The following is a 26872-nucleotide window of genomic DNA, read 5'->3' as shown; positions in this document are numbered from 1 at the left end:
GGGGGGGGGGGGGGTGGGGGGGGGGGTTGGACCAGATGACCTTTAAGGTTCCAACCTAAACCATTCTATGATTCTATGAAAAGTAAGAATCGAAGCAGAATTGCCAAATGCTCCTAAGCTAAGCACTCATTGACTTTGGGGGCTGCTACTAGCTTCACTGGAACTTAACTACTTAAATTGTAAGCCAACAGTCTTAAAAAAGATTCTTCTAGGTCTGGTAAAAGTCCTACACTGTAATGAGAATCTCTTCAAGAAAACCTTGTCTTTACCGAGATCTGAAATACCACAACTATCACTAAGCTGGGAGCAGGAAGCAGCCACCGTACCGCTGACACAATGCTGCAAAAAGACTCTTGCAGGACAATTGCCCCAGAAGGTGCGCTCTATCTTTAAGACCAGGAAGTAGCAGAAGACCAAGTTCAGAAAGGCAGAATGTCAGTATGTCCTAAACCTAAAATCCCACAGCAAGCACTGAGATTTAAATGCTTACTTAAATTCACACTCACACGGAAGTGCTGTCTACATGGGAATGGATGTTAGCGTGTACTTACATACAGCTCTCCCTCCGAGTTGAACGTTAGGCCGGCTCTGCGGCTGAGACTCGGCACCTTAAGCCCACAGGAAGAAGGCTTGGCATTATCTTTGGTTTTCATACAGCTCTTGTCTCTCCCTGGTGTTTCAGAATCAAAGGGCCTGTACTTAACCTACTGTTTAACATTTCTCTCCTGTCTTTCTTTCCACAGTATGTGGCATTTGCCTCCCTATTCTTCATTCTGGTCTCCATCACCACCTTCTGCCTCGAGACTCATGAGAGATTTAACCCCATCGTGAACAAGACAGAAACTGAATTCATCGGGAATGACACCCAGGTGCGGCACTACAGGGAAGCAGAGACTGAAGCGTTTCTCACCTACATTGAAGGTGTCTGTGTGGTCTGGTTTACATTCGAGTTCTTGATGAGAGTCACTTTCTGCCCAAACAAGGTGGAATTTATCAAAAACTCTTTGAACATCATTGACTTTGTGGCCATACTGCCTTTCTATCTAGAGGTTGGACTCAGTGGCCTGTCTTCCAAAGCTGCTAAGGATGTCCTGGGCTTCCTCCGCGTAGTCCGTTTCGTGCGAATCCTGCGAATTTTCAAGCTGACCCGCCACTTCGTTGGGTTGCGGGTCTTGGGACACACTCTCCGCGCCAGCACAAATGAATTCTTGCTGCTCATCATATTTTTGGCATTGGGCGTCTTAATCTTTGCCACGATGATCTATTATGCCGAGAGAATAGGTGCTAAACCAAATGACCCTAGTGCCAGTGAACACACACACTTTAAAAATATCCCCATCGGCTTTTGGTGGGCTGTTGTCACCATGACGACCCTGGGCTACGGAGACATGTATCCTCAGACTTGGTCAGGCATGCTGGTGGGGGCCCTCTGTGCTCTCGCTGGCGTGCTGACCATTGCCATGCCTGTCCCTGTCATTGTGAACAATTTCGGAATGTATTACTCCTTAGCTATGGCTAAGCAGAAGCTACCAAAGAAAAAAAAGAAGCATATCCCGAGGCCACCCCAGCTGGGATCCCCCAATTATTGTAAATCTGTCGTAAACTCTCCACACCACAGTACTCAGAGCGACACTTGCCCACTGGCCCAAGAAGAAATTTTAGAAATTAACAGAGCAGGTAGGAAACCTCTTAGAGGAATGTCCATCTGACCGTTAACCTCCATCCCGCGTAGTGATTTAAGATTCAGCCAGACTGCTTTCTTAGAGCAATGGGTAGCACATTTATCCATTCTAGTCCCACCATCACACAGTGAATAATATGTGTGAAGTCTAGGTTGCAGGGACAAATGGTACAGTGGAGGTTGATCAGCAAAACTAAGGATGAGAGCACGCTCTAGGAGCCCAAACTTTGGTCCTGGTTAAGGGCAATACAAGTCTCAAGATATTGTGAAGAGCTGTTACATCTAGTGGAAGAATTTTGAGAGTTCTACAGCTATGTTGCTGGACTGTGTAATGCATCTCAGAGGCCCCTGAGAGCTGAATGCTTCATAGAGCAGAGTAGGAGCCAAGTACTCAGCAATTACAGAGTTTTCTGACAAAACAGGGCTGGAATTTGAAACAGCCAGATGCTTTCTCATTTGTTCCCGTTTGGGACCTTTCAGCTATTTTAAATGGCAGATATTGTACATCTCATTACAGAAACTAGGTGCCTAGTAAGTTGAAGGGACAACTATATACCATCATGCATATTCATGAGACATTCCTGTCTCTTTCTGATGATTAACTGCAAAGTAGAACAACAGCTCAAATTCTTGACACTAATGCAAAATGACTCACTCTGAGACAAGACTAGATGTAAGGATATTTATTCCATGGCATGCAAATCAATCTATTCTATAATATTCCACTAGAATTTAGCATTTAGAACTACGAAGAGTTTTGAACCACTTTTTCTAAAACATGCTCCTTTTGCAAGTATGGGTTGGTGAGTTACAGCTCTTTCAACCTTTTAGCAGCAAAGGCCAACTGGAAAAGGTCTGACTGGTCATGACTGGCTGGTCTGGCCTAAACGGTGATCGCCTCATAATGCAGTATTCTTATTTTTAATTACTTTGATTCATGTTAGCAATAGGTGAAACCAGAGCAAAATTAATCATACTAATTCTGCTGGGAGCGGGGAGGGAAATGGAAAAAATACTAGTCACCATGGAATATATTATAATATCCCATGGCTAGTGGTTAATTATGGGAATATCTCAGTTTTATGAGAATCCTCCTATAGCACAAAGTTACGGGGCTCCAATTTGATTATTTAAACCCCATAATCTACCTCTACCCATGGAATATCACTATTTATTCTATGGAGTAATTTCAAAGTAGATGACCATGTTGAAAACAAAGCCAACTTCATTTTTGGCAGATGTTCCAGCCAAGTTGCGTAGTAGACATTCTTCAGCCTATTCAGACTATCCCTCCTGTGTTGTATTAGAGAGAACAGGTCACCAGACAAGTGATTTTAACTGACATCTAGTCAAAAAGAGATGTTTTGAAAGAGCTAGCATATACCTATGATGGTCTTGTGTTATCATTTTTTTACTTTGAAGAAAATTCTAATTTGTTACTCATTGTGAGTGAGGTGTTCTTCTCATCTCATAGCCATGCATGTTGATGTCATTGTGAGAGGCACAAAGAAAATTAGACTTTCCTTTGTGTGTGACTTCACCAATGCCAATGCTAATTTTGGAGGGGAAGAGCTGGTGGGAACCTTTCTCTTCTGTTCTATTCTCTCTTTTCTTATTTCTTTTCCCTTTTGTGCAACTATGTAAAATCCCTTCAGAAGGTAAATAGCTTTCATTTTTTTGTTAAAGGCTACTCCATTGCAACAGGCCAATCACAATTCACGTGACCGATAGACTGTCTCTTTTCTATTGTATCTTTGGCGCACAAGCGTACGGTTTTATCATCCATTCCCCTCAGGTTGCAAATGCTTATCACAACTCATGTCCAAGCAGCAAACTTCCTCACAAGTAGATGTCTTTGTGGCATCATGTATCAAGAGGGAAGGAGGGCACAAACAATATCACGTGTCTCCTCCTGTGAGCAATATGCCAACTACCCAGCTGAAATGTCCAAGAGATGCCAGACTCTCGAGCAGTTTAGCGGTCAGCTACAGAGTAACTTCCTTCTCAGAAATCCCTTGCTTTACAAAGTTCCTTCAGTTACCTACCCTAGTCCTCTCTGGGAACTAGAGGACTAAGAACTCTACGAGTTCAGTGCCATTCCACACTGGTATCCTGAGAATACGTGTAATTTTGGTTCAACGTGGAACTGTTTTGCCACCATCAGTGCTCTAAAATCAGCTGTTACCACAATATCCATGAAGTATTGATAGTAACAGCAATATATCTATTTCTGCAATAATTAAGAAAAACTATTTTTATATACGTATACAAGCATATATATTTTAAGAAGTATCAAAGCACACTTATACTTCAGCTAACAAAATGGACTCAGTAGCACTGTTGCTGGAGTTCTGTTTCTGATAATTATTATGTACCACTAGCAGCAAAAAATATTGCCTGCATCTCTTAGTTTCCTAATAGGGAAGGATCTATATGTGTGCAAGAGAAAAGTAAAAAACAATTAGTAAGATCAGAACTGACCTGTTAAAACAAGATCTGCGTTGCCTTGGATGCTGAGGCTCACTTAGGTAATACGAAGCATTCACGGGCACTGACTTGATCCTGAAACCATAACCTGCACATTATATGGAAACAGAGATGTGCAAGCAGTGAATGCTTCCCCCACTGTAAAATACTGGGATCAGTTAACAGCGCCTAACGGGAAACAAGTTAGCATTGTACTAGCAACACAGAATGGGTGCCTAACATTTCTAAAATGATGCCTGAGTTGTCCAAGATATTTCTTGTAATTTTTAACTGTAAAGTTTCAGTGTGACAGTGTCTAGATGATATAAGGTCCTACGATGTATATCTAATACATTACTCCCAAAAGAGGCTGTTTAGCTGCTCAGGTGTAAAGGACATCACATGGAGTTATTAATTCCATATATGATGTGTGGTGGAGTGATTAAACACTTGACAGAACAGTGATGAGTATGAAATAGTTCCACCATCCCCCTATAGCGCTCTCACGCACTGAGTCAGCGGCTTGCAGCTGTTCCCGGTCCATATACCCGGGGCCACGGGGGCTCCATGGCGAGCTCAGCACAGCCGCAGCCTGGTGCCGCCACTCAGGCGAAGGAGCACGTTCCTGGCACGGACATGCAAACAGCAGAACGGTGCCCACAGGCTGCACAGCTGCTGCCAATGATGCTATCGTCATTTGCAGGCAAAGCAAAGATGATTTGAATTTAAATTCCAGTAGGTTTGAATTACATTTTTTAATTGTCCCCAACACTCGCAGCAGCTCAGTCCTGGGCTAATCTACACCTGGCAGGAGGGTATCTTTAAATAACAGCACTTCGTTTTAATTTGATATAAAGAATGTTAGAGTTTGACTTCACTATGCCTCTCCTTTCTGCAGCAATCCTTCCTGTTCTCCATCCTGTCTGATCCCATCAAGGAGTGGCTGGGAAAGCAGCAGAAGGGGAGGAAAAGCCCTTCAGAGCAGAGGATGGCAGAGCTACTGCTGCAGGCAGGCCTTCACCAGCCACATTAAGAAAGCAGAGATTTCCTCTGTGCAAAAAAATCTTCTCCAAGGCAGTTTCTGATACTCATAAATTCTCAAGATAGTGCTTATATAGTGCCTGAAGGAACGGGGCCTGATACAGAAGGGCCAATCTTACCTGATCAATTTGACTAAAACTCCTTGGCCCCGTGATATCTCAGACTGCAGAGGCCCAGCTGTGCCCTCACTTAAAATACACACACCAAGTTCTAGCATCATAATGACCAAACTATTCACTTTGCTCTGTTGCAGTGTTTACGGGCCCCATTCAAGATGAGGGCTTCATTTTGCCATTGTTGTATAGTTGACTACCACTACATTTCAATCAAACACCTGGCACACTAAGTAGGCAGCAAAGACAAAACAGAAGTAATCTCCAGTATTTTCATTTGACACATGGCTTAATTTAAGTAAGCAAGATCACAAAAGTTCTGTGGCAAAGCTTGCCTGATCTGCTCGAGAGGTGGCGTCCCTGGTGACAGGGAGGCTGGATTAAAATTATCTCTAAGGTCCCTTCCAGCCTAGGCCGTTCTATGAAACTATGAAAGCCACTAGCTGAACATAACTAAATAAGCATCAGTCAACTGTAGTCTGCTACAAACCAATACCTTTTATCTAATGGTTTCTGAGTATTCTGGTTAGTATTGTAACAGAAGTGAAATAGAAAAAACGTAAAGCAAAATTTGTTTCCAATAGAAGCAAAATAGAAAAAGCCAGTTTCAAACAATCAAACTTCACCAGTTTCTGTCTGAAACCACACATTGTCCTACAAGTTTAAGTAATTTATGTCAGTACACAGAGTGAAATACTTTAAGGTACAAGTTTGTACAAAAACCTGAAACCCTGCAAAACAAATCTTGAAAGCTCTCATTTTTGTTTTGAAAGTGTTATTTGGCTCTTCAGTCCCTCTCTTCTGTGAGCTATGTGCTTACCTGAAGGATAGGTTGACAGCACGATTGCCTCTTAAAGTTGCCATAGGATGAAGCAGTGAATGTCATTTTCCAACACTGTAAAGAAAAATAGAGTATGAATGGAATTCATAACTTCATTTGATGTCTACAGTAATGTCTGGTGCCACAGAGCAATGGTCTTAAGAATACATCCATAATGCATAAGCACAGATGATGATTATTTTGGGTTTGTTCAGAGATTTAGCCCAACCTCTTATTGTTTTCATATACATATTTATAACACCAGCACACACAGTGTCTATATTGACTTTAATATGGCCAAAACAAGAATTTCTCAGCTTTCTGATCTCCTCTGTCTGAAGCTGCACTTAAGCTATACTCCAAGGATATCATATCTTCACACAAATATATTGTGCAGCTTTTTTCACAGCGTACTGATGGCAAAAATCTCTACTCTTTGCACAGCTGTAAAATACAGAAGAACTATTACTAGACTTGAGGTGCCTAAGATGAGAGGGGAAATGTCTGTCATTACTAATACAGTCTTTAGCTTCAGAAGAACTTCTGTGATTGTCTCACCTTCCCAAAACTCAATTTTCCATAACTCACTCTTTGATGATTCCTATGTTTGAAGAGTTACCAATGCAAGTCTATCACTGACAGATGGGAACTACGTACCTGTAGTGACACCCGTGTACTCCATGGTCAGATGAACAGGAGCAAGCTCTGAGATTAGGAATCTATTATTGCAATGCAATTTCCTTAGAGAGCTGATCTCCTTTTAAAGAAATAATGTGGAATTACCCATTTCAGCTTTACCACTCATGCTTTCTGAAGAAGTTGCTCTTTTCTAAGGGTTTCATTTTTCATCCCTTCTGTCACCATAACCTAAATAACCTGTGTTCCTTGTGCAACACACCAGTTCCAACGTCAGAACTGTGCTGAGCACTGTAATTCTAGTGCCAATGCTCAGCGGGAGCTGGGGACTCTTGGCAGGTCTTGTCACAGGCCCATTATGCTGCCTAACATTTCGCTGTGGTTTGTGAACTTCAGTGACTTTTATGGAGAGCAAAGCATTGTTGAAGCTGTTTGTATGTAGTCATTGTGGTGGTCCTTCAGTCCACAGGGAAGCAAATTCTCTGATCAAATGCCTTTGAACATAAAAAATCTCACCTAATTTTAGTGTCGGAAAACCTTTGACGCTCTCTGTAAGATGGACAGCAGGCAGCAATGTAACTACAAGGAACTCAGGTCTTTTTCAGCACAAAAGATTTCGAAGTTTAAATGTGTTGGCCATAAAGAATACTAAAAAGGCAGTAGAAACATCAATAGGGAGATTTTTTTTCTTTCCTCCCTATATTTAACCTTCCTAGCCTTTAAAAATCAAAAATTCATCACTCCAGGACAGCAAATGTAATGAACACATCAACATCACTGGAGTCCTCCAGATCTAATGTAGAAAGTGTAACAGTTCAAAACAACAGGCTCAGTTCTTCTCATCTAACTTAAGGTGGCTTTCTCCAGAAGTGATCTCAGGTGACTGCAGTTCTGACTTCAGCTCCTCAGTAAAGTGCCTACAGTTAGGTGGAAGCAATCTGGATTTATTCCTTGTCCTGTCCCATGCAGCATTTCTGCAATCTCATAGCTGTGGATCACCCACAATGCAGAATTTATAACTAATATAATGTAATACTTCGTTGTGCAATTATTCATCTGTTATTTCCTGTAGGGATACAACTGGTGGGTGTCACTTGTACTATGGTGCTTGTTTACTTCAGAATTTGAATAAAAAACAGTATCCTCCATAACAATTCCTTTAAAAACAAAAAGGAGGAGCTAGGAACTCAAGCATAGCACTTTGGGTTTCCTGCTTTTCTCTGGCACTATGAGAGACATTAAAAATTATAAGACTACTACTACTACTAACTTCACAAAATCTCCCCACACAGCCCCCTGTGGTCTGGCCACAGCTAGAGACGAGTATGTGCAGGGGCAAGACTGCACTAAGCTGAAAAACATCCACAGAACTAAATAATAAATCTTGGGATTTTTCATGCCTTAATAACTTAGTGAGCACGAGGCACTTTTAGTTACGGGAAAACACAGATACAAGCACTCCAGACAAGTAAGGCCAACCCATGCCAATCCTCCAGCACAAAGCAAATGTAAATACAGTAAACTCTCCTTCTTGAGCAAGTGCCTGCCACCGCAGCTCCCGTGCCATCCAGGGCACAGAGCATTCCTGGGATACTAAGAGGTACTCCTGGCATCTCTCCCTTCTGCCAGACTGAGTAGGACCGGTGTTTGCAGGACAGATATAACAAAAGGCACCTCTGTGCAAGACGTACAACTCTGCTGCAGCAGAACTAGGCAGACAGGATAAGTTACCAGAGACAAAGGCCAGGGACAAAAGGGTCTAGGGTGCGAGATCTCAGTTCTGTGCCCAGCTCACTTGCTTATATCCCTCTTACTTGCTGGAAATTTTCTCCGAGCCTTTTGTCTACTTGCTTGTCTGTTTATAAGCACAAAGCTGAAATAACAAGCAATCCACCATCCTGCTGTCATTGTTCTTTGTATTCATCCATGTTCCGCATCTCAGACACCTCCCATACCGTACAGATCATCATACTGTATTCCTCAGTCAGAGCGGTAATGGAAGATCGTAGCACAACTCACCTGACTACATTTTCCTGCAGCCTCTACCTGCACTGTCAGCAGCCCGCTGTGCTCTACAGAACATGGTGTTAGCGAGACTCTCAGACGTCCAGGATGGGTGCAAGTGTCAGGATAAAACTAGGAAGGGTCTTTGCAATGCAGCACCTCCAGAAGCAACAGTTCTCAGCCCTGCTTTAGGCATGTATCCAGTAACACCTGTAATACCTGTAAGACAAGATGCACTGGATCTACTTAACTAGAGCTCCTGTGTTTCCTCTGGTGGGACCAATAGGTAGGCAGCCAACACTGTCACCTCACTTCAAGAAGTAGTACCTCTCAAAGGTGATATTTTCTGGGAGTGATGTTACTATGTTGGCCAGTTAGTACTGGGAGAGGCGGTCACCACCGTCACTGGAGTGCCTTTACTGGGGGACACGGCTTCCTGGAGGGACCCAGGTCAACACGGTGGTGAGTAAATGTTGAAGAGGTAGGTTGGGTCGGAAGGATTCTGCGTATTCATGTAGCATACTAAATTCTGCTCTTGTGCCAGTGTAAAGTCCATCAGCGTGGTATCTACTCAGAAGAGCTTCACAGCAACTTTCAAAATATGCAGTAATATAAAAATCAGGAAACTTTATTAAAGATATTTAGAATTAATAAAGATTTTTATTTTAATGGCCTTAGAATATTGGAGTAATTAAAACTGAGTTGTTATATAGGAATCTTAATTCTTTTACATGTTCTTCACATTTTTTCTCTCTTTTTCTCTTTCTCTCTTTCGCTCTGTTTGTTAACATTTACTTGTTATTACTGTGCGTTGCTTGCAACTTGTGTATGTTACAGACTGTCACATTTTATTCTGTGAAGTTTTTCTCCAATTCCCATCAACCTGAGCTCCATGTTGGGCAGCCGAGGAGATTACAATACAGGTCTTTATTGCAAAAGAACAAGGAATGTCACAGACTATAGGTAACTGCACTGAGATTGTGACACAAAACCTGGTGCGAGGTATTAATCCAAAGAGTAAGTACTCGGTATGACAACAGAACTACTTAGTTAAATTACTTTCTTTTTTTTTCAGATAGTCTGCATGGGAAAAAATAATTTTCATTATTCTCCAGCAGAAAAAATTCCCAAAACTACCAATTTAGGATATTTTTATTGCCATTTTGAAAACCAGTGATGCCCATGCTAGCATATTGTAACTCATTTTCGAAGGTTTAAACCCATATTTTCTATGCTGTTCTTCTCTATGCTATACTTCCTTTCATGCTCTCCAAGCTGTAATTTCATCATTTCATCATCCATTGTCTGTGGTTTAATATTTCTCCATTATTCTTTTTCTAATTTAATATAGTTATAGCTCTTTCACTTTAAGGACTTGATTTAACAACCAAAATGAGGCCCTGCCCATGGGATCCAGGTTTCTTAATCCTGCATGAGGCTCCGAAGCCCATAAAAATTGATTTCTGTAGCTGACAATGGTCTGGCACAGAAGCGTAATTGGTATTTTGCTGAATCAGGTCCTGAGCAAAGTACAATGTTTACAATCTCCTCCAATTACCCCCACTACTTGAAAGAATGACAAAAAACAGCTGATAGGCATTTCTGATCCTTTTCTAGAGGGACAGTGTGAAGTTTACTGCTACTGATCTTATTCTTAATTGTCAGTAAATTCTGTGTTAACTCAGAAATCGCTATAGCCATGTACTAACTCAAGAAGGGCATATTTTCCTCAGTGTGCATTTCATTTACTTCCTGATTTGCTATTATGCTCTGACCCTCCTTTGATCAGTGAAGAAGCACAGCAGAGTTTAGATGGAGTCTGGTATAAAAAAACAGACTGATTTACACTGATGCAGCTGATGAGTGGCCAAAGAATATTAATTGCCAGTAAGCACCATCCAGGCAACTATACCAGAAACAACTTGCTAACAGGAGTGAAATTTGAATTAAAGAGACTCAAGAGAGTAGGGAATTGAACTGTAAATATTTCCTTTCCACACAACATCTCAGAAAGGAATTTAGGGATATAAAGTCAACGGGTACTTTCAGATGCTAACCAGGTTTTAACCCCTCCACACAGTACTCCACAGAGTAAATGTCTTTGAATACTTGTATTCATACTCTAAATTCTTGATAATAATTTGCTTAGCACAAGAACTATCAGGCAAAATCGATGCTGCAAAAAAAGAATGCGGAAAAAAAAAAAACCAAAACACAAAACCCCCTTACTTTGCATTTTCTCTAGAATAAAGACATCTGGGAAATTCTGTCCTCCAGCAGCAAGTCCAGCAGCCTCACAGCTGCTCTCCTTCCACTTCCAGCTAATAGACCTGCAGCTAAGAAAAGCCCGGGAGTTCTCCACCCTCACCTTGGCCATGCCCCTTCTGTTCCTGCTCCGTCCATCACTAGCCCAGGAACCAGGGAACACTGTCACACCAAGAGAGTTTCCAGTTGCCAACAGAGTATGACACAACGAATGTTTGCCACAGCCTTTTTTTATCACCAAGAAAGTGTGAGAGGACTGAAAACTAAAAGAATAATTAACTTGCTCAACGGACATTGTACTATTACTTTCTTCAGGGATCTAGTTGAATTACAAGTCTCTGCTGTGAGAGAACTCATGGAGATCCTTCTTCATACGAGACTTCAGGCAGCTACTGTCCATGTTAGGGTTAGCAACAAGGCACTACAAGCAGCAAGTGAAAATGACCCTCAGGCTCTGAATGAGAACCAAAGGACACTCTCAGTTGGTCAGGAGTGGGACTATGCACAGACTGCAATAACGGCAATCCCCGGGTTTGGCTCAGGGCTATAAGAACACAGCTGAGATCTAGAAAAGCTGTTAGGTTCATTTTCAGCTGTATGTGGGGTGGTGGTGTGGAATGTAACTTTAGGCAGATACGGTCTCCTCAGATGAAAGATTTTCATCTTTCAAACAACTTCCTTTCTCAGTTCCGGCCCTGTTTTGCACTCAGTTGCTCCTACCTTCTTCCTGCTTGTCAACCTCTTCCCTCACGACCTTGAAGTCTCCCAAGCCTGCAGGGAAGTTGCAGGTACTCAAACTGAGTCCTTGTCTCTTAATCCTTAAATAAAGGTAGACAGGAGGAAGACAGTCTGCTCTGCTAGAGGAGATTGCCAGTGACCTAATGTGACCAAAGGAAACCATACTATATCTCTTAATTGCTGTGTTTCTGATCTAGGGCTGAGAAGATCCCATCTTCTTTAGCACAGCATCAAAGAATCTGGCATGGTTCATGCACGTATTGACTCACGGGTATATATGCATGGATACTGTGCTACGAGTTGCGAAGCATCTCTCAGCCCTGTTTCAGTCAAAGTGGTTACAACCTACAGAAGTTCCTATACGAACTGGAAAAGGCATTAGATTTCCCGTCCTGTAAGGACTGAAAATGAGAGTGCCTTTCAACTTATGCATTCTTTGGGGTAAGCAACCACTTCACAGCTGTGGACACAAGGGAGACAAAGGAGGGGGGCAGGTACAACACCAAGAAGAAGCAGCGTGAGCTGGGATCACTCCTGGCACACGCACAACTTCTGAAGATATCTTAGGTACAAAGGGTAGACCAGGAGCTTGTTTCTTGGCAGCTGCTAGAGAATGGCGATATTTGCTTAAGGGAAGAGGACTGGGGTGACTTTCCCAGTGTAGGAACTACTTCTGTACGAGTGACGTATCTCCAAGCATAGTCTGTGGTCAATGAATATAGCAGGCGCTTACGCCCACTGACAGTCTGCAGACAAGATGCAGTTCAAACGGGTGTCAGACTCCAGTCCAAGTGTCAGACTTTAGTTTATAATAAAGTCCAGCAGTACTAGTGAAGTCACTATGACAGCGTGCAACCATTTGCTATGACAAAAGAGATGAGCCATGCAGCAATGAGCCATGGGCAGTCTCTACTGTGCTTCTCCACAACAAGCAGAGTTTACTAACGCAAAATCCAGCAGCTCTTCTAAGGTGTGGGTTTCTTCAGAATTCCTCACCCCCCATTCTGAAATACAGTGTTTGCTTGGAAACACCAGACAATAGTAGTTTTCTGCAAATGGAGATAGATGAGAGAGGGAAAAAAAGAAAGTGGAAACCACACAAAAGAGATAGTTGTGAAACAAACTACTCACCTGGGAGATCTGCTGAGTACTTTCTTCAGCCTCTCAGCCAAATTCCTGCAGGAGAATGTTTAAAGCTGGTGCATTTAACTAGGTATTCACAGGCAGGACAATTATGGAGGTAAGGTGCCAAGCTGAGAGTCAGAAGATTTTGGTGTAAATAACCTCTTAGAGTCTTACAGTTTTACCCATCTGCAAAACAGAGATGATAACAATGACTTTTTCTCATGAAACAGAACCTAAAGAACAAAAAAAACCGCTGTACAAGCCTAGTTCAGATTCTGCTAGCAGGGATGGGAAGACTCATATGAATGTGATGGACCAGAACCAAGCCTTAGAAGTTTTAAGCACCTAGAAGCAGTCATTGGTCATTGGTATGACTAGACTGGTGGTCACCAGGAAGTAATGGTTTCAGTGGCTTTGCTTCATCTAGAGATCTCTCAAATCCAAGGTCAGTCTTGGAAAAACAAACATGTGAACTGCAACTTGGGAAATCAACCTAAAATAACATAATTTCATTCCATCTTTAGACCTTGTTCCCAAAATCGTTCAGCATGCAGATCTGCTACTGAAAACAATGGGAGCTCCTAACTGTGGGCTGATGTCAGTGATGTTTCCTTTATTCCCCTAACAGTCTAATTACATATTTAATATCTCGTGATTGCGGAGTCCTACCTTCCGAGAATTAGGTTCTACAGTGGTTTGGAACATAACTACTCTACCTAACATTCACTTCCACCAGCAAGAGATGCAGTCTTCTGTGCTGGTAATTTCTCTGATTCCTAAGTATTTAGCAAAATAGTCTTTGCATATTAGCACTGCTATCTAGAATTCCACCCCTAAGGCATGGCCCATGCATGCAGCGTTCAAGGGACATTAGTAGGCCACTTCAGCGATTTGTCCATGTCTCCAGTTACACGGTTCTCCTCCTACTGAATAGAAAAAAAACCACAAAATTTTGAATTTTCCACAAGTATATAGAAAAATTCATCACTGCTAAGGGACCCTGGGGAGGCTGTAAGAGTAAGTTCTAGGTCCAGTTTCTAGGGATGTATACTGCAATTTAAGAAATTAATTCCAAGGAGGTCAATTTTCTTGTCTTTCAAGCACAACAGATCCTGCAAGCTGCTTCGGAAAGGATCAATGGCTGTGACTAGTGAGCAGCCTGACCCAAACCACTCTGCTCAGAGGTTTCTGCTCCAGAACCAGACAAGTGTCCCCTCCATCACTAACAGTTTATTTTGCTAACCAAGGCTCAGGTGTAGCAATGGGAATCCCAGAGATTTCAATGCAGAGTTCCGCTGACAGAGCTGCCTCCCTCATTTCAGGATTAGAGCCATCAGCTTGTAGCGTTATAGGCTTGCAAAGAAGCCCAGTCCTTTTTGCATCCCCATGAGGACGGCAGCTCTCCCTGAACACTGCTAAGTAATTTTTACATCAAGAGCTCAGTACCTGCAATGTCACAGTTACTATGGCAGCCGTGCCAGGTTTTTGTGCAAAGAGCGATATTGAATAGCAGCTAGTATTATGAACTGAAAGGAACTGCAAGCCAGTGCAACCTGAAAACTTTAGAATCCTACTGAAATTAGTGTCTACAAGTACTAAAATATACATATATCTTTTCACTTTTTTCAAAAAATATATTGAGAGGTCTAATTAGTTCATTGCTCACAAAGCAAAACATTACTACCTCCCTCTTTGGGAGAATAATTGGCTAATTCTACATGGAGCAGACAGAAGGCAAGAGGTGAGATACGCAGAAAAGACTGTTTATGTCGTGACAAACCAGTGACATCTAAATTAAAAAGAAATAAAAGGACAGAATGCAATTACTGGGTAGATGGCAGTGTCATACACATCTGTGTGTGTGCGTGCGTGTGTGTATGCAAAGCAACAAATAGAACTTGAAAAAGGTTTTGCCTAGTATTCATCTGTGTTGTCCATCTGAAACCAGGGGATCAGAGTCATATCTCCAAACCTTACCGACTGCTGTGTTTTTTTTTCTTTTGGGCTTGTTTTATTACTTGGCTTCAAAATCATTGAAAAATAAATGATGGCATCATGTAGCATTCAGAACCAGCTTATACGCGAATCTGGAAGAGGCACTGAAATTAAGTCTATCTGTGGAGTTTGTTTTTCCCTAAAGAGACTTGCAGGATCACCCATTGCCTTACAGTGTCTAGGTAATAAGCATTGTGCAACCGAGGTGCAGGATGCTGCCAATTCCACTCAGCTAACGAGTCCCAGCATTTGTGAAACTTAGAAAGTACATCTTGACCGTTTTTCCTCCCTTCAGCCAAAATACTCACATTGAGCTGTGCCATATCTCGAGTATATTCTCAGTACGCTAATTTGCACTTTAAAGCTCTAAAATAAATCCTACACTAAACAGCACTTTAAAAGGTTTTATAAATGTCAAACAAGTCACACAGAGAAAACATACTATGCTCAGTCTATCCTCATGGGAATGTGTGGAGCAAAATGGGCAAATCTGACAAAGTATTTTCATTATTTATAGCTGAGAGTAAATTCTACTCTATTTTTCAAATTCATGGCCTGCTGTAGTGTTTTCTATATGTAGTGTCCTGTGCCAGCATTGCAAATACTGTATGTGTTTCAGAAAAGAACATCAGAACATGGATTTCTTTTTTTAAAATCCACATTCTGCTGTTGTATTTCCATACGTAATGTACTCTGTGTGTCTAAAATGTGTACAGCCATTCCGCACAACTGATACCAGAAACACAATAAACCAATCTGGGTGAAGTCTGGGGAGGGGAGGAGCAGGAGTTTCCCCCTCAGCAATACCGCACACAGGTATAAATCAGCACAGAATATACTCAAATACTAAAACACAACTCACCGTCCACTGCCTCTCCTAAGCTCTGAGCGACAGTAGGCTTCATGACAGGTCATTCATGCCCCACCCGCTGTCATGCGAAAACATAACCCGATTTCTAACTGCAGTCTTCTGCTCACAGGACTAGGAACCAATGCACGCCCGTTCCTGAAACCGCCCCTCTGTGCGGAAGTACAGGTGGCTGCTGTTACACCTAATGCAATCACGATTTGTTTCTCCTCCCGTTTAACAGCCTTTGTTTCGTTTTGGTGCCGTGTACATGAACGCAGTGTCTAGGACAGATGTGCTACCTTTTACAGTGTTGCTATAGAACTCTTTAGCTGTGAACCCTTAATTTGCAGCTGGAACTCTAATAAACAGTGCATAGTATTTCAATAGCCTTTTGCTTATATGTTTGAAGATTCGAAACTGAATGGTGAGGTGGCCAAGGCGGCGCTGGCAAACGAAGACTGTCCCCACATAGACCAGGCTATTACGCCCGATGAGGGCCTGCCCTTTACCCGCTCTGGCACTCGGGAGAGATATGGACCCTGCTTCCTCTTATCAACCGGGGAATATCCCTGCCCGCCTGATGGAGGAATAAGAAAGGGTATGTAGCTGGGGTCCTGTAACCATGTAGTTAGCAACCGTTTGAAATAAGTAAGAGAGAGTCAGCTGTAGCTGTAGCACGCAATAGCGCGCTTGCTGTAGAAATGCACGTTTGGGCTGGAAACCACCACCTGATGTCTGCATTTGGAGTTTCTAACCTATTTCTTTCAGAAAGAAAAGCCTGAGGAGCTGTAACTACCCCATAGAGCTATGCTAGGCAGTCGAGTCTTCCACCCCAGCTTGGTGCAGTAAGCTTTAGTGGAGGATGCTCTGCAATGACCTTAAATTAGCCCATCCTCCAAGGAGATGCCCATTAACACTTCATAGCAATGAAGGTTTGCCACTTGGAAAGCTCACAGATCTTACCAGACTCTAACGAGCACAGATTTGGAAGTGGCAGACAGAAAAGATAAAACACAAAAGCTAAACATCCTCAAGAGATATGGAATGATTATTCAGCTACCTTAACAGAGCAGTAAAACAAATTATTTGGATATTCATAGCTGTTTAGTTCAACAGAGAAACAGAAGCCTACGAGAACATCTGTTAACGCAGGTGTCTTACAATTGGAAAATTATCCATCTAAAATCATTTTCATAAATAAATCATTACTCGTTAGTTTCTCAGACTTCTGACAGCTACAGACCTCTCAGAAGTAACTGCATTTTATTTTGCTAATGGTCAGAATAATCTATTTAGCAACAGAAGTCAAATCAAATGAAAAAAACCTTCCCTTCTTAAAATAGGCTTTTTTGTTTAAATAGCATAACATGAGGAAACCATACAAACCAAAATTAGAGTTATATATGCGCATCAAAGTCGACAGGAATGGGAAAATTGGAAAAGAGATGTCTCTCTTCAAATCAGTGTTTACCACTGGTGTACTGTATATAGTATATGATATAGTCAATATTTTAAAACTGCAAAGATTGTATGATGTAACCATACACCGAGTATGGCGTATAGAATTCCCATGTGCCATTGTATGATGGGCAATAGTTATAGTAAATGCCAGTTATAGATAGTGTATGCATTTATAAGTTTAAAGCTTATCATCAACAAAGATATAGTTGGATCACGAGACTTTCATATGAAAGTATATCCTCTAAAATTTACCTTTGTAGCAAAGCGTTTTACTTGATTCTGTATTGGATAAGCATTGGCCGTGTTCATTCAGCCTGGGCGAGTTCGGGTGGTTCCAGTGGATCAGGGGAACACTCCAAATGGCACATCCTTTGGGATGAGGAATGTATGGTTTTCACGATGCACTGCAACCGCCTCTCGTTACTGAATGAAACAGAGGCTGGTTGGCTAAAGAGTAATATACGTCAGCATATTGTTGGCCTGTTTGAAACACGTTGAGAGCATCTTAATTGTTGTTCCAACAGAATTTCATCCATAGTTTGTGCGACTCTCTGTACACTTGCTGAGCTGTTTACGTGCATGTCTGACAAAGAAGGGGGGGTGGGGGAAGGGAGAGAATCTGAATGCATGCAATTTTGTTTTCTTCTTTTTTTTATAAATGCTGAGAACAAAGGAGTAGTATCTCTATAGCAACACAATAAATTCTATGGGTTTTGCTGCCTTTTCCCCCTACTGCCCCCAAAGATACCAGAAACCTTAATTCTGCCTGAGGTCAAAATGCATGAAGTGGAAGGGAGAGGTATTTGTGAATGTATGACAGAAGCATAGAGAATCAAAATCCCTCCCACTGACTCTTTTTTTTTTTTAGGGTACAACCATGTTGCTGCCTGTAGGATCAATTACATAGCCTGATCATCCTTGAAAATGACGATATTTTGTTTTAATATAAATATATATTTTAAACTTGTTCTGTACTTCAATGGTCTTCTGAGTCACGTTGCAAGCGATACTACTCTCCGCATGTCCGTGCATGCAGATGCTATTGAACTGGCTACAATGTTGACCTCATTCTTAGTCCATTCTGTCATTGATCCAATGCTGTACTTTGCATTTTTCTTTTAAATGAAGGTTACGAAATGTCACGGAGCCTTAACAGCATAGCTGGCATAAGTGGAAAAGCGATAGGATTATCCTCAGTGTCTGCGCCCTACAGCTCTCCTAGTCCAGTGAGACGTTCTTGGTCTCCCATCCCATCTATACTGTAGCATGGATCAGTAGCAGAGAATGGTCTAAAAAGCTTTATTTTCAATTAGCCTATGCTATGTTGCATATAATCCAGGTGACTAAGTCTGAAGATGCAATGTCTCACAGTAGCACCTGCTGGGAACGGTGTTACTCCTGATGCTAGGTGACAACACTCCTAAATAGCACTCAGATGACAACAGGCAGGCATTTACATGGTACTGGTGGGCCCTACGTGCCACACGCTATCAGTACATAGGATGAAGGGTAGATGCACCAGACAGGGTCCTTCCTGGTGCATCCTGCTAGTATATGCTTATTTTGGCTAATGGTGGATCTACTGGCTCTGTATGGAATGGGTTAGGCATTTAGTCGATGCTGAAACATGCCAACGATGGAAGATTTTGCTTTTCTCAGGATATTTTTGAGCCATAGGAACCCTGCAGGAGTTTGAGCAAACAAGCACAGTAGGATGAAACTTTGCATGGGCGCCTATCTTAAGCTGAAAGCAATACTCAGACACACTGTAGAGAGGTCTCAGTCTGGCTGACTGCATGGGAAAAAAACCAAACCCTGTTGAAGAAGAATATGGCTGCCTCTGCATGTAGCTATTTCACCTTTCCCTCCTTCTTTTAAAACTAAGATGCCAAGCTTGATGTGAAAAGCGCAGGGAAGAAGCTCAAGTACTGATTGTATTCTTTACATGCAGATCTTTGCAAAGAAAGTCCAGTCATTGCTAAATATATGCCAACAGAGGCAGTCAGAGTGACCTGACAAGCGAGATGGAGATGAACATTGATGGCTAATAAACATCTGTGTGGAACTGTGCAGGCATAGAAGACCTTCTCATTTGGACAAAGTTAACTCGCTCCATGCAGGTTTTATGGATGATTCTTCGTGGTTTTGGAGTTGTACTAGAGATGCAGGCTTTTTCTACGGCCAAAATGTAACAAAACTGTAGAAGACCTTTTCTTTTTTTTTTTTTTAATCTATTTTTTTGTTCCATAGCATGAATTGCATGACGACAAAAATTTAAAAAAAGAAAAAAAAGAAAAAACAAGAAAGAAGAAACACCGCAAATGTATGAATAACGAGAAAAAAAAAAAAAGCAAAGTTATATATTTTCTTTCAAAGCTCTTTACTTTTACATACATTGTTGTAGCCAAAATGTAAAACATTATAAAACTGTACATTTCTTTGCTATGGATCGCTTCTTTTTGTATACAAGATACAGAGTAATGGTTTTAAAAAGTGCAATCAGGCAGTCATCGGTCATATTGACCACGCCTTCACAGTTCATCACACCGACATGGAAATCAAGAACTTTTAATCCAACTAGAAGTGTATAAAAATAAGAAAAACTTTTTCCTGTCTGTTTTTGTTGGCATGCTTGTGACACATGGGACCTTCCTTCGGACCTGACAGTAACAGCTGGTCTAGATTTAATTTTCCAGCTCTGGTTATGTTGTATTTTATTGATGTATAGATCCAACGTAAAGACCCTTCATAAATTGTTCATATTAAGTAATCAGTATGAATTTTAAACAAAAGAGGTGTTATTTTAAAAAATGGGACTTATAGTACAAAATCAGGAAAATACTCAAGTATAAATGGTCTCAAAGTTTAAGAAACAAGACAACAGCATTGTATGCAATTTAGTACTGAGTAAAATGCATGCACAATGTTATGCAAAACAATTCTAGCATGAAATAAATTTTGTATCATGGTTTCAGTGCCTGCTGTATAGTGTAAAGGGGAATCCTTTTCTGAAGCGATCAGGGGTTTCCAGAGACTTGCTTCTAAATCTTGAATAAATACAGTGTTCTCAACAGAAATGTAGGAGAAAAGCTTGGTATTGCTTTGGTTCTACAATGCTAATTTTGGTTAGTAGATAATAAATGAAGCCTGCAAACACTTGATACAACCAATGTCTGAAGAATTCACACCATTAGTAATTTATGAGGGAAGACTAAAAAACCCTATAATTATCTAGGTCTCCTCGTTTTCCCTCCCCAACAATAATAAAAGTTTGTCTTTTTAGCTGATTAAATGAATTCAGTTTTTCTTACTTCTTTGGGACTGTCTTTCTCTTGTTCTTCACTGAGCCACAGCAGTCCACCTCATAAAAGCAACTCTGAAAGAAATCCAGGTGTCCAAGTTGCACTTCCACACAAAACATGCAACAGTAAGAACTAAGAAACACAACGGGATTAAATTTCATTTTAGATATCACAAATGACAACTATGGACTATGTGTCAACAGCATTCTAGTTGCTTGAGCATACTTGGTAAAGTACTTCCAGAAGGACAGATACACCTTTATCCTCCTGTGAGAAACTTCAAAAGAGCTGGCAACCTTCTAGGCAAGATACAGCATCCATGACTGCTGACAAGAATGGAAATGTAACGGAATAGTAACCTTACGGTCAGGAGGAAGTAGAGATTAAACCCCAAAAACCAGAAGAAATGGCTCCAGTAAGTGCTAAAGAAAAAAACCAAGAGTAACTGGACATTGTCCTCACAACTTTACTCCAAAAGGAAAATCTCAAGGAAGATCTCAAACTGTGTTTTAGGAACAGAAGAAAGGCTGATAATCTGAATTTGTATGTAACTAGAAAACTCCTCTGTAGCCCTTGATGTAGCATTACATACTTGATTTCTACTTCGGTTGACTATTCTTTCTCCCAAGAACTACTTTCCTCCCACCGTTTCTATACTGTTACTTTCCCCTTAATAAACAGGCAATTTCCTACCTCCAGAGGCAAGATCCAGGTTAATCCAGAATCCAGAAGTTGCCTAATGAACAGCTTTTCCTCCTACAGTGTATTAAGAATCCAGAAATAGATTTATCTGCCCCATTTTCTGTTTAACACTAACTCAAGGGCCCACAGTGAGGGCTGCTGATACTCGCCATTACCATGATGAATACCAACACTTGAGCCCTGTAAATCCCACGTAGGTCCTCCTCTTCCACAGCGCTTTGCATACATACGAGCCTTAGCTGGGAGGATGGGCACACGTACCTAACTGTCCTGCACTACTTTTTACATCTACCAGTCGCGTTTTTACTTAGGTACTCCTCTCAGCTTCTTCTGCTTTGAGGTAACCATGCCTTTCGTCGTAACTTGTATAAACCCTTCAGAAACAGAACACCGCTTCCCCTCCACTGCCCTTCAGGAGACGCTATAAGCTGAAGGTCTGTCTGACTCCAGTTCCCCTTGCAGCACAGGGGCAGCTCTGACGACATAGGGAAATATGGAGACAAAGGGAAAGATGGAGACAACTGGAAAATTCAGCAGCTGTTGCACTGAATCCTGACACTGTATCCTAAGAGAAATTTACCACATCACCCCAGCAGCCTTACATTTAAGGATTTTTTGCTTTTTGGGTATTATTAACTCCCTCATGCCTGCCCACTCCCACCACAGGAGATATATAGCTTGATTAAGCATCGAAAACTATACCTGTGGCTAGATTCTGACGTCAGCTTTGCAATAATGCCACAAACTACTTCTGAATTCACACCATTGTAAGAGCAGAAGTACATTCCGTAGTTCAGTTACACTCTGCCTCTTCCCTGCCAGAAACAAACACCTGTGTTTCCTCCTCTGCAAACTCAGCTTTTGGCACTGGTGCCCCTCAGCTATGGGACCCGATGCTTGTCCTTCATCTGAACTCCCTGGCAATTAGTGGTTTATCACTTACTAATATTAAAAGCACCACATCTTCTACCCATATAGCTTTTTCTTTCACTGCATGAAGGTATGTGATTTTCTACAACCTGACATGTCTCCACAACTACAATTTCAGACAGCAAGAATCTGAAAAGCAGTTTCTCTTCTCTCAGTGCAACACAAAAAAATCTAGCTAATACCACTGTGATAACAGTCAAGAGCAGCAGATATTAATCTGGATAAAGTGATTTTTCACATAAATTGCCTTCTCTCTCCTTAAAGTTTCAGGACCAAAAAGAAAATCACTAAAACAAATGTCTGCTAGGACAAATGAGCAGACTGAAATACAGAAAAGAGCAAGCAGGGCTAAGGCAAGGGCATTCAGAAAAAAAAAAAAAAACAAGCACAGAGATGCTTACAAAAAAGATATCCTGAAGAAAAAACAAGTGCAGTTATCACCGTACCTTTTTGTAGTTTCCAGACTATGCAGCCTACTTCTCTGCTTTCCATATATATGCACCCTGGAAGCAACTTTGTCTCTGAGCTCACACACAAACCAACTTCACTTCATGAAAAACTGCTTAAATTATGCAGAATATTTTTAGGCCACTCACGTATTTGAGTTTGGGTGTAAAATTCCTGTCTGCTCAGAAGTCGCAAACCCTCTACATTCATCTAAGACTATAGGTGCAACATTTTTCTCTTAGGTGAATACAAATGCTTTTTTGCAATCAAGAACAATATTTGAATTCACACTGAACTTCACGTTAGAAAATGGATCATGAACTGAATCTCTGGACATTACTTCCTCATCTGACAGAGCAAATGCTTTCAAACTGAGCACAGATATTTGCCCTCAGGAAGGACATACTCCCTGGTTCAGGCTGACAAGGCCAGGCTTTCAATCTTCAGCACTCACGTAAGCATTTAAAAAACTTTATGGAAGTACATAGGTCCAAATATCTCCAGGTAGGAGGGAAAGGAGCTTAAAAGGTGAAGGGGAAAGAAGAGCAAGGAGCGAGGGAAGTAGTAGCAGTGACACTTATCTAAACAAAACCATCAAGGACCACTTACCTAGAAGGTAGAGCCTTGGCCTGGGACTCAGGAGATGGGAGTTTTATTCTTAGCTCTGCTGTGGACAGGCTGGATTACCTTGGTTGGGGCATTTCAATGTTTTCTGCTTCAGCTTATGTTTCTGTGACGCTGTCCCCTTTTTAAAGTGTTCTGAGGTCAAAAGGGGAAAAGTGGTATGTAAGTAGAAACAGTTACTATAAACTATCTACTCAGAATTAAGGCACCAGAGGAGAGAAGCATATCTCCATTATTTAAAAGATGTCATGTTTCCCTGTATGCAGAAAAGCACAATGCCTGTATAGGAATCCCTTTTCGTCTTTTTTTTTTTTTTTTAACTTTAAAGCAAAAGGTTATTATGGAAAATAATTAAGCACCCACACAGTTAAAATGACAGAGTATCTTCATTACTGATTGGCAACTCCTCTGCTCTCCTAATTTAGGTACCACATGTCCTCATGAATTCAAATCAGTAAAAACAAAACAAAAGCTAAACTCATTTGGCATTTGCAGAAAAAAAACTAAAATCATGTCAGAACATTAAATCTCCCAATTCACGGCTGCGCTTCTAAATCTATATATATAAAATGCATAAATGCAGACTCTTATAGAAAAGCACCAAGATGCACTTAAAATATTATGATGATGAAGGCCTACTGGAATCATACTGAATTGAAATTCTGCAATTTCCACCGAAAAAGTCTTGATTCCAAACCTGCAGGCAGAACTCACCCCGAGGTTCCATTGTATCTGAATAATGAGGTGGTCCATAGGCAAACCAACCCAGAGAGAGATGAGAAAGACGAGAATTAATTGAGAAGCTAGCCAACACAGGAACTGCGCTTAGACTTGAACACCTCCCAGCCTACAAAGGCTCCTCTGAAAATGAATTAAAATCTGACATGTCACAAATTACAAATGCCTGAGGAAGTTTTGGAAAATAAATGTCACCTCTGAATCTTCTCATCTCCACAGCTAGCTTTTACTCAGGAATGATTACTTTGTTGCTGTTGTTTCTAATCAAACTCAAAAATATGTTCTCCCAGTACTCTTAAATTTATGCTTCTTCACTCTCCCAGAAGGTCACATATGGTTCATCGAGGACATGATTCGAATTCAAAGGCCGTTTTCATCGCTGACTGTTTTTATTCACACACTCTCTTTCCATATTCTACAGAGACATTAAGGAGTAAAAACTCTCTCTGCATTAAAAATAGATGAACGCAAAGACAACTGAGGGACGAATCTGAACCCAGGGCTGTTAGGGATAGGACTCGAGGTGGCACACCGGCGTTGGAGGCGATGTCTGTACTGTGGCTTAACTGCTGGGGAAGGGACTGGAGGGAAAGTCCTATGAGGAAAGGCTGAGGGAGCTGGGGGTGTTTAGCCTGGAGGAGACTCAGGGGGGACGTTATCACTCTCTTCAACTACCTGAAGGGGGGCTGCAGTCAGGTGAGGATCAGGCTCTTCTCTGGGGCAACCAGTGACAGGATGAGAGGGCACGGCCTGAAACTGCTTCAGGGAAGGTTCAGGTTGGATCTCAGGAAGCCCTTCCTCACGGAGAGGGTGCTCAGGCACTGGGATGCACTGCCTAGGGAAGGGGGCGTCACTGTCCCTGGAGGTGCTTAAGCAGCGGCTGGATGTGGCACTTAGTGCCATGGTCTGGCTGATGTGGTGGTGTTGAGTCATAGGCTGGACTTGATGAGCTCAGAGGTCTTTTCCAGCCTCAACAATTCTGTGATTCTGTGAAGTTCACAAACAGAAAAGGTGTGCCTCACTTCAGTCCCTTCAACCTCTACATGGGTTACAAAATAACAACGGCTTTACACATGCAGTTTCTCCAAATTAACTTCAAAGGCACATATGGTAAAACCCCTCCCTTTACAGTTTTTTTTTGGACTTTAATCCAACAGAAGGCCATTGCCATACAACCAAAACATTTTCATTCAAAGCTATGAGTCATGTTTTTCTAACATGGAGCAAAACATCCAAGACCAGCATTTATCAGAAATTCAGAATAGCACAAAACCTGAACGAACAAAGCACACACTACCTCTTTGTTTTGCACATAAATCAAGATTTTGGTATGCCTAAAGTTCAGATGTCCAATTAGTTTTATGTCAGCTAGAGTTTTCAGCAAAATCAGTGTAAGCTCTGCTTTTCTACTGTGCCCAGTTCTAAGTACAATCAGAACCACCTAAGATGATTCCCTTTTCCAACCTTGATGATTTTATGATTCTACCACAGACTATATCCAGTCCCAGCCTTTTAGAAGCAAGACTTTTTTTTCTGCTTCAGCATTTTCTTCTTCCCTTTACACAATTTTCAGCTGCTTTGAACTCTAAGCTGGTAGTAAATATCACAAGCGTGACTCAAACACTGATGAAAAATTCTGAAACCTTTTTTAAGAAAATATGTAGCTAAAAAAAAAAAAGCACAAGACCTGCCATATGCCATAAAAAGATCAGAACTGCTAAGAAAACACAGGGGACTGTTTGGTGAAAACAAAACATTGCAATTTCAGTGACAAAGATCTGTCATCATCTTGATTTCTAATACAGGGGAAAAGTGGAAGTCCCAAAATTACTTAAGTCTTATTTAACTCAGATCCAGAGTTCATGGAATTTAATGGGAAAAAAATAGCAGGCATTTGATTCAGTGCTGGACTAGGTCACAGGCCTGATCTAAAGGTTTCTGAGACCGTAAGGTGTGCACAGATGTTGCTGTTCCACCTGAATAGAACTCGAAATTTCAAGACGTGCTACAAATGAGAAAGAAAACCCATTACAAGTCCATAATTCATATTATTATTAATAAATAGTCAGAGAGAGGGAACAATATCATCCAAGAAATAGACTAACTTGTTCCTCATCTCATCCCCACCATACCAGCAATATGGAATGCTGCTACTCCTGTGTGATTATTCCAATTCACTCTTCAAAACCTGTATCTTGAATCTGTCTTCCCCTTCTGCCTTCCTATCCCCCTGTGTTTTAGCTGACTACAACAGGCTCTCTAATGCCATTCGTTTAAATGTTTTTCCATGGTCACCTTTCTCCTGTATATTCAAACTGACCTCCTTCAACTGTTTTCCATCCTCATCTTTATGTCTTATGTCTCAAAAAATGTCATATAAGGAAAAATCTGATTGTGTTCTTCCCCTCCCCCTCAATTTCTCTGTGCTCAGTCATGAAGCTGAGCAAAACTCCCCATCACTGATGCAGAAGTGACCTTTACAGTTAGTCACCAACAGGATTGACAACATGCAGATAAGGGAGGGAAACCGGTGTCATGTAAGAAGTCATGACTGGGCAAATGGGAAGAAAGTGAGGAATGAATTGTCCTTTCAGATGAACACACTCCAGATACAGCATCTGGCATTCTAAGCAGAAAAACATGAAGTCACTCAGGAACGCTGCACAGTCAAGTAACATCAGTGACTGCCAAGCAGTCTAAAAAAATCCTCCGAGAGACAGAAGCTTCTGACACAACACACACGTCTTCCTACCAACATTCTTTAGAATGGAAGAGGAGTGTCGTGCACTGGTCAATGTGGAAGGTTGCATGAGTGACAACTGCAGATCTCCCAGGACTTCAAACAGAACTACAAAGAGCAGCTTCCTTCTCCCCCTCCACTCAAGAGCCTGAAACCTCTGGACTGAAGGTCAACAATTCACAACTTGTTCTCCA

The 26872-nt window shown here is 41.4% G+C and overlaps 1 protein-coding gene across 4 annotated transcripts in view; it reads left to right on the top strand.

The window, feature by feature from the left end:
• Positions 1 to 19458, top strand: part of KCNC1 (potassium voltage-gated channel, Shaw-related subfamily, member 1) — a 98221-nt gene extending 78763 nt beyond the window's left edge. The window contains exons 2-4 of one of the 4 annotated variants that reach the window (XM_009868325.1): positions 744 to 1677; positions 16144 to 16332; positions 19147 to 19458. In XM_009868325.1, the coding sequence (XP_009866627.1) occupies positions 744 to 1677; positions 16144 to 16332; positions 19147 to 19211 (1188 nt within the window). In that variant the 3' untranslated portion in view covers positions 19212 to 19458. Of the gene's footprint in view, positions 1 to 743; positions 1678 to 16143; positions 16333 to 18323; positions 18461 to 19146 lie in introns of those variants that run through there. The other 3 variants (XM_009868327.1, XM_009868324.1, XM_009868326.1) reach the window with 3 other exon arrangements.
• The last annotated feature ends 7414 nt before the right edge of the window (positions 19459 to 26872 follow it).

The sequence above is a fragment of the Apaloderma vittatum genome, unplaced genomic scaffold, assembly GCF_000703405.1.
Source record: "Apaloderma vittatum isolate BGI_N311 unplaced genomic scaffold, ASM70340v1 scaffold13534, whole genome shotgun sequence".
NCBI lineage: Eukaryota > Metazoa > Chordata > Aves > Trogoniformes > Trogonidae > Apaloderma > Apaloderma vittatum.
This window is presented reverse-complemented; position numbering and strand designations above follow the sequence as displayed.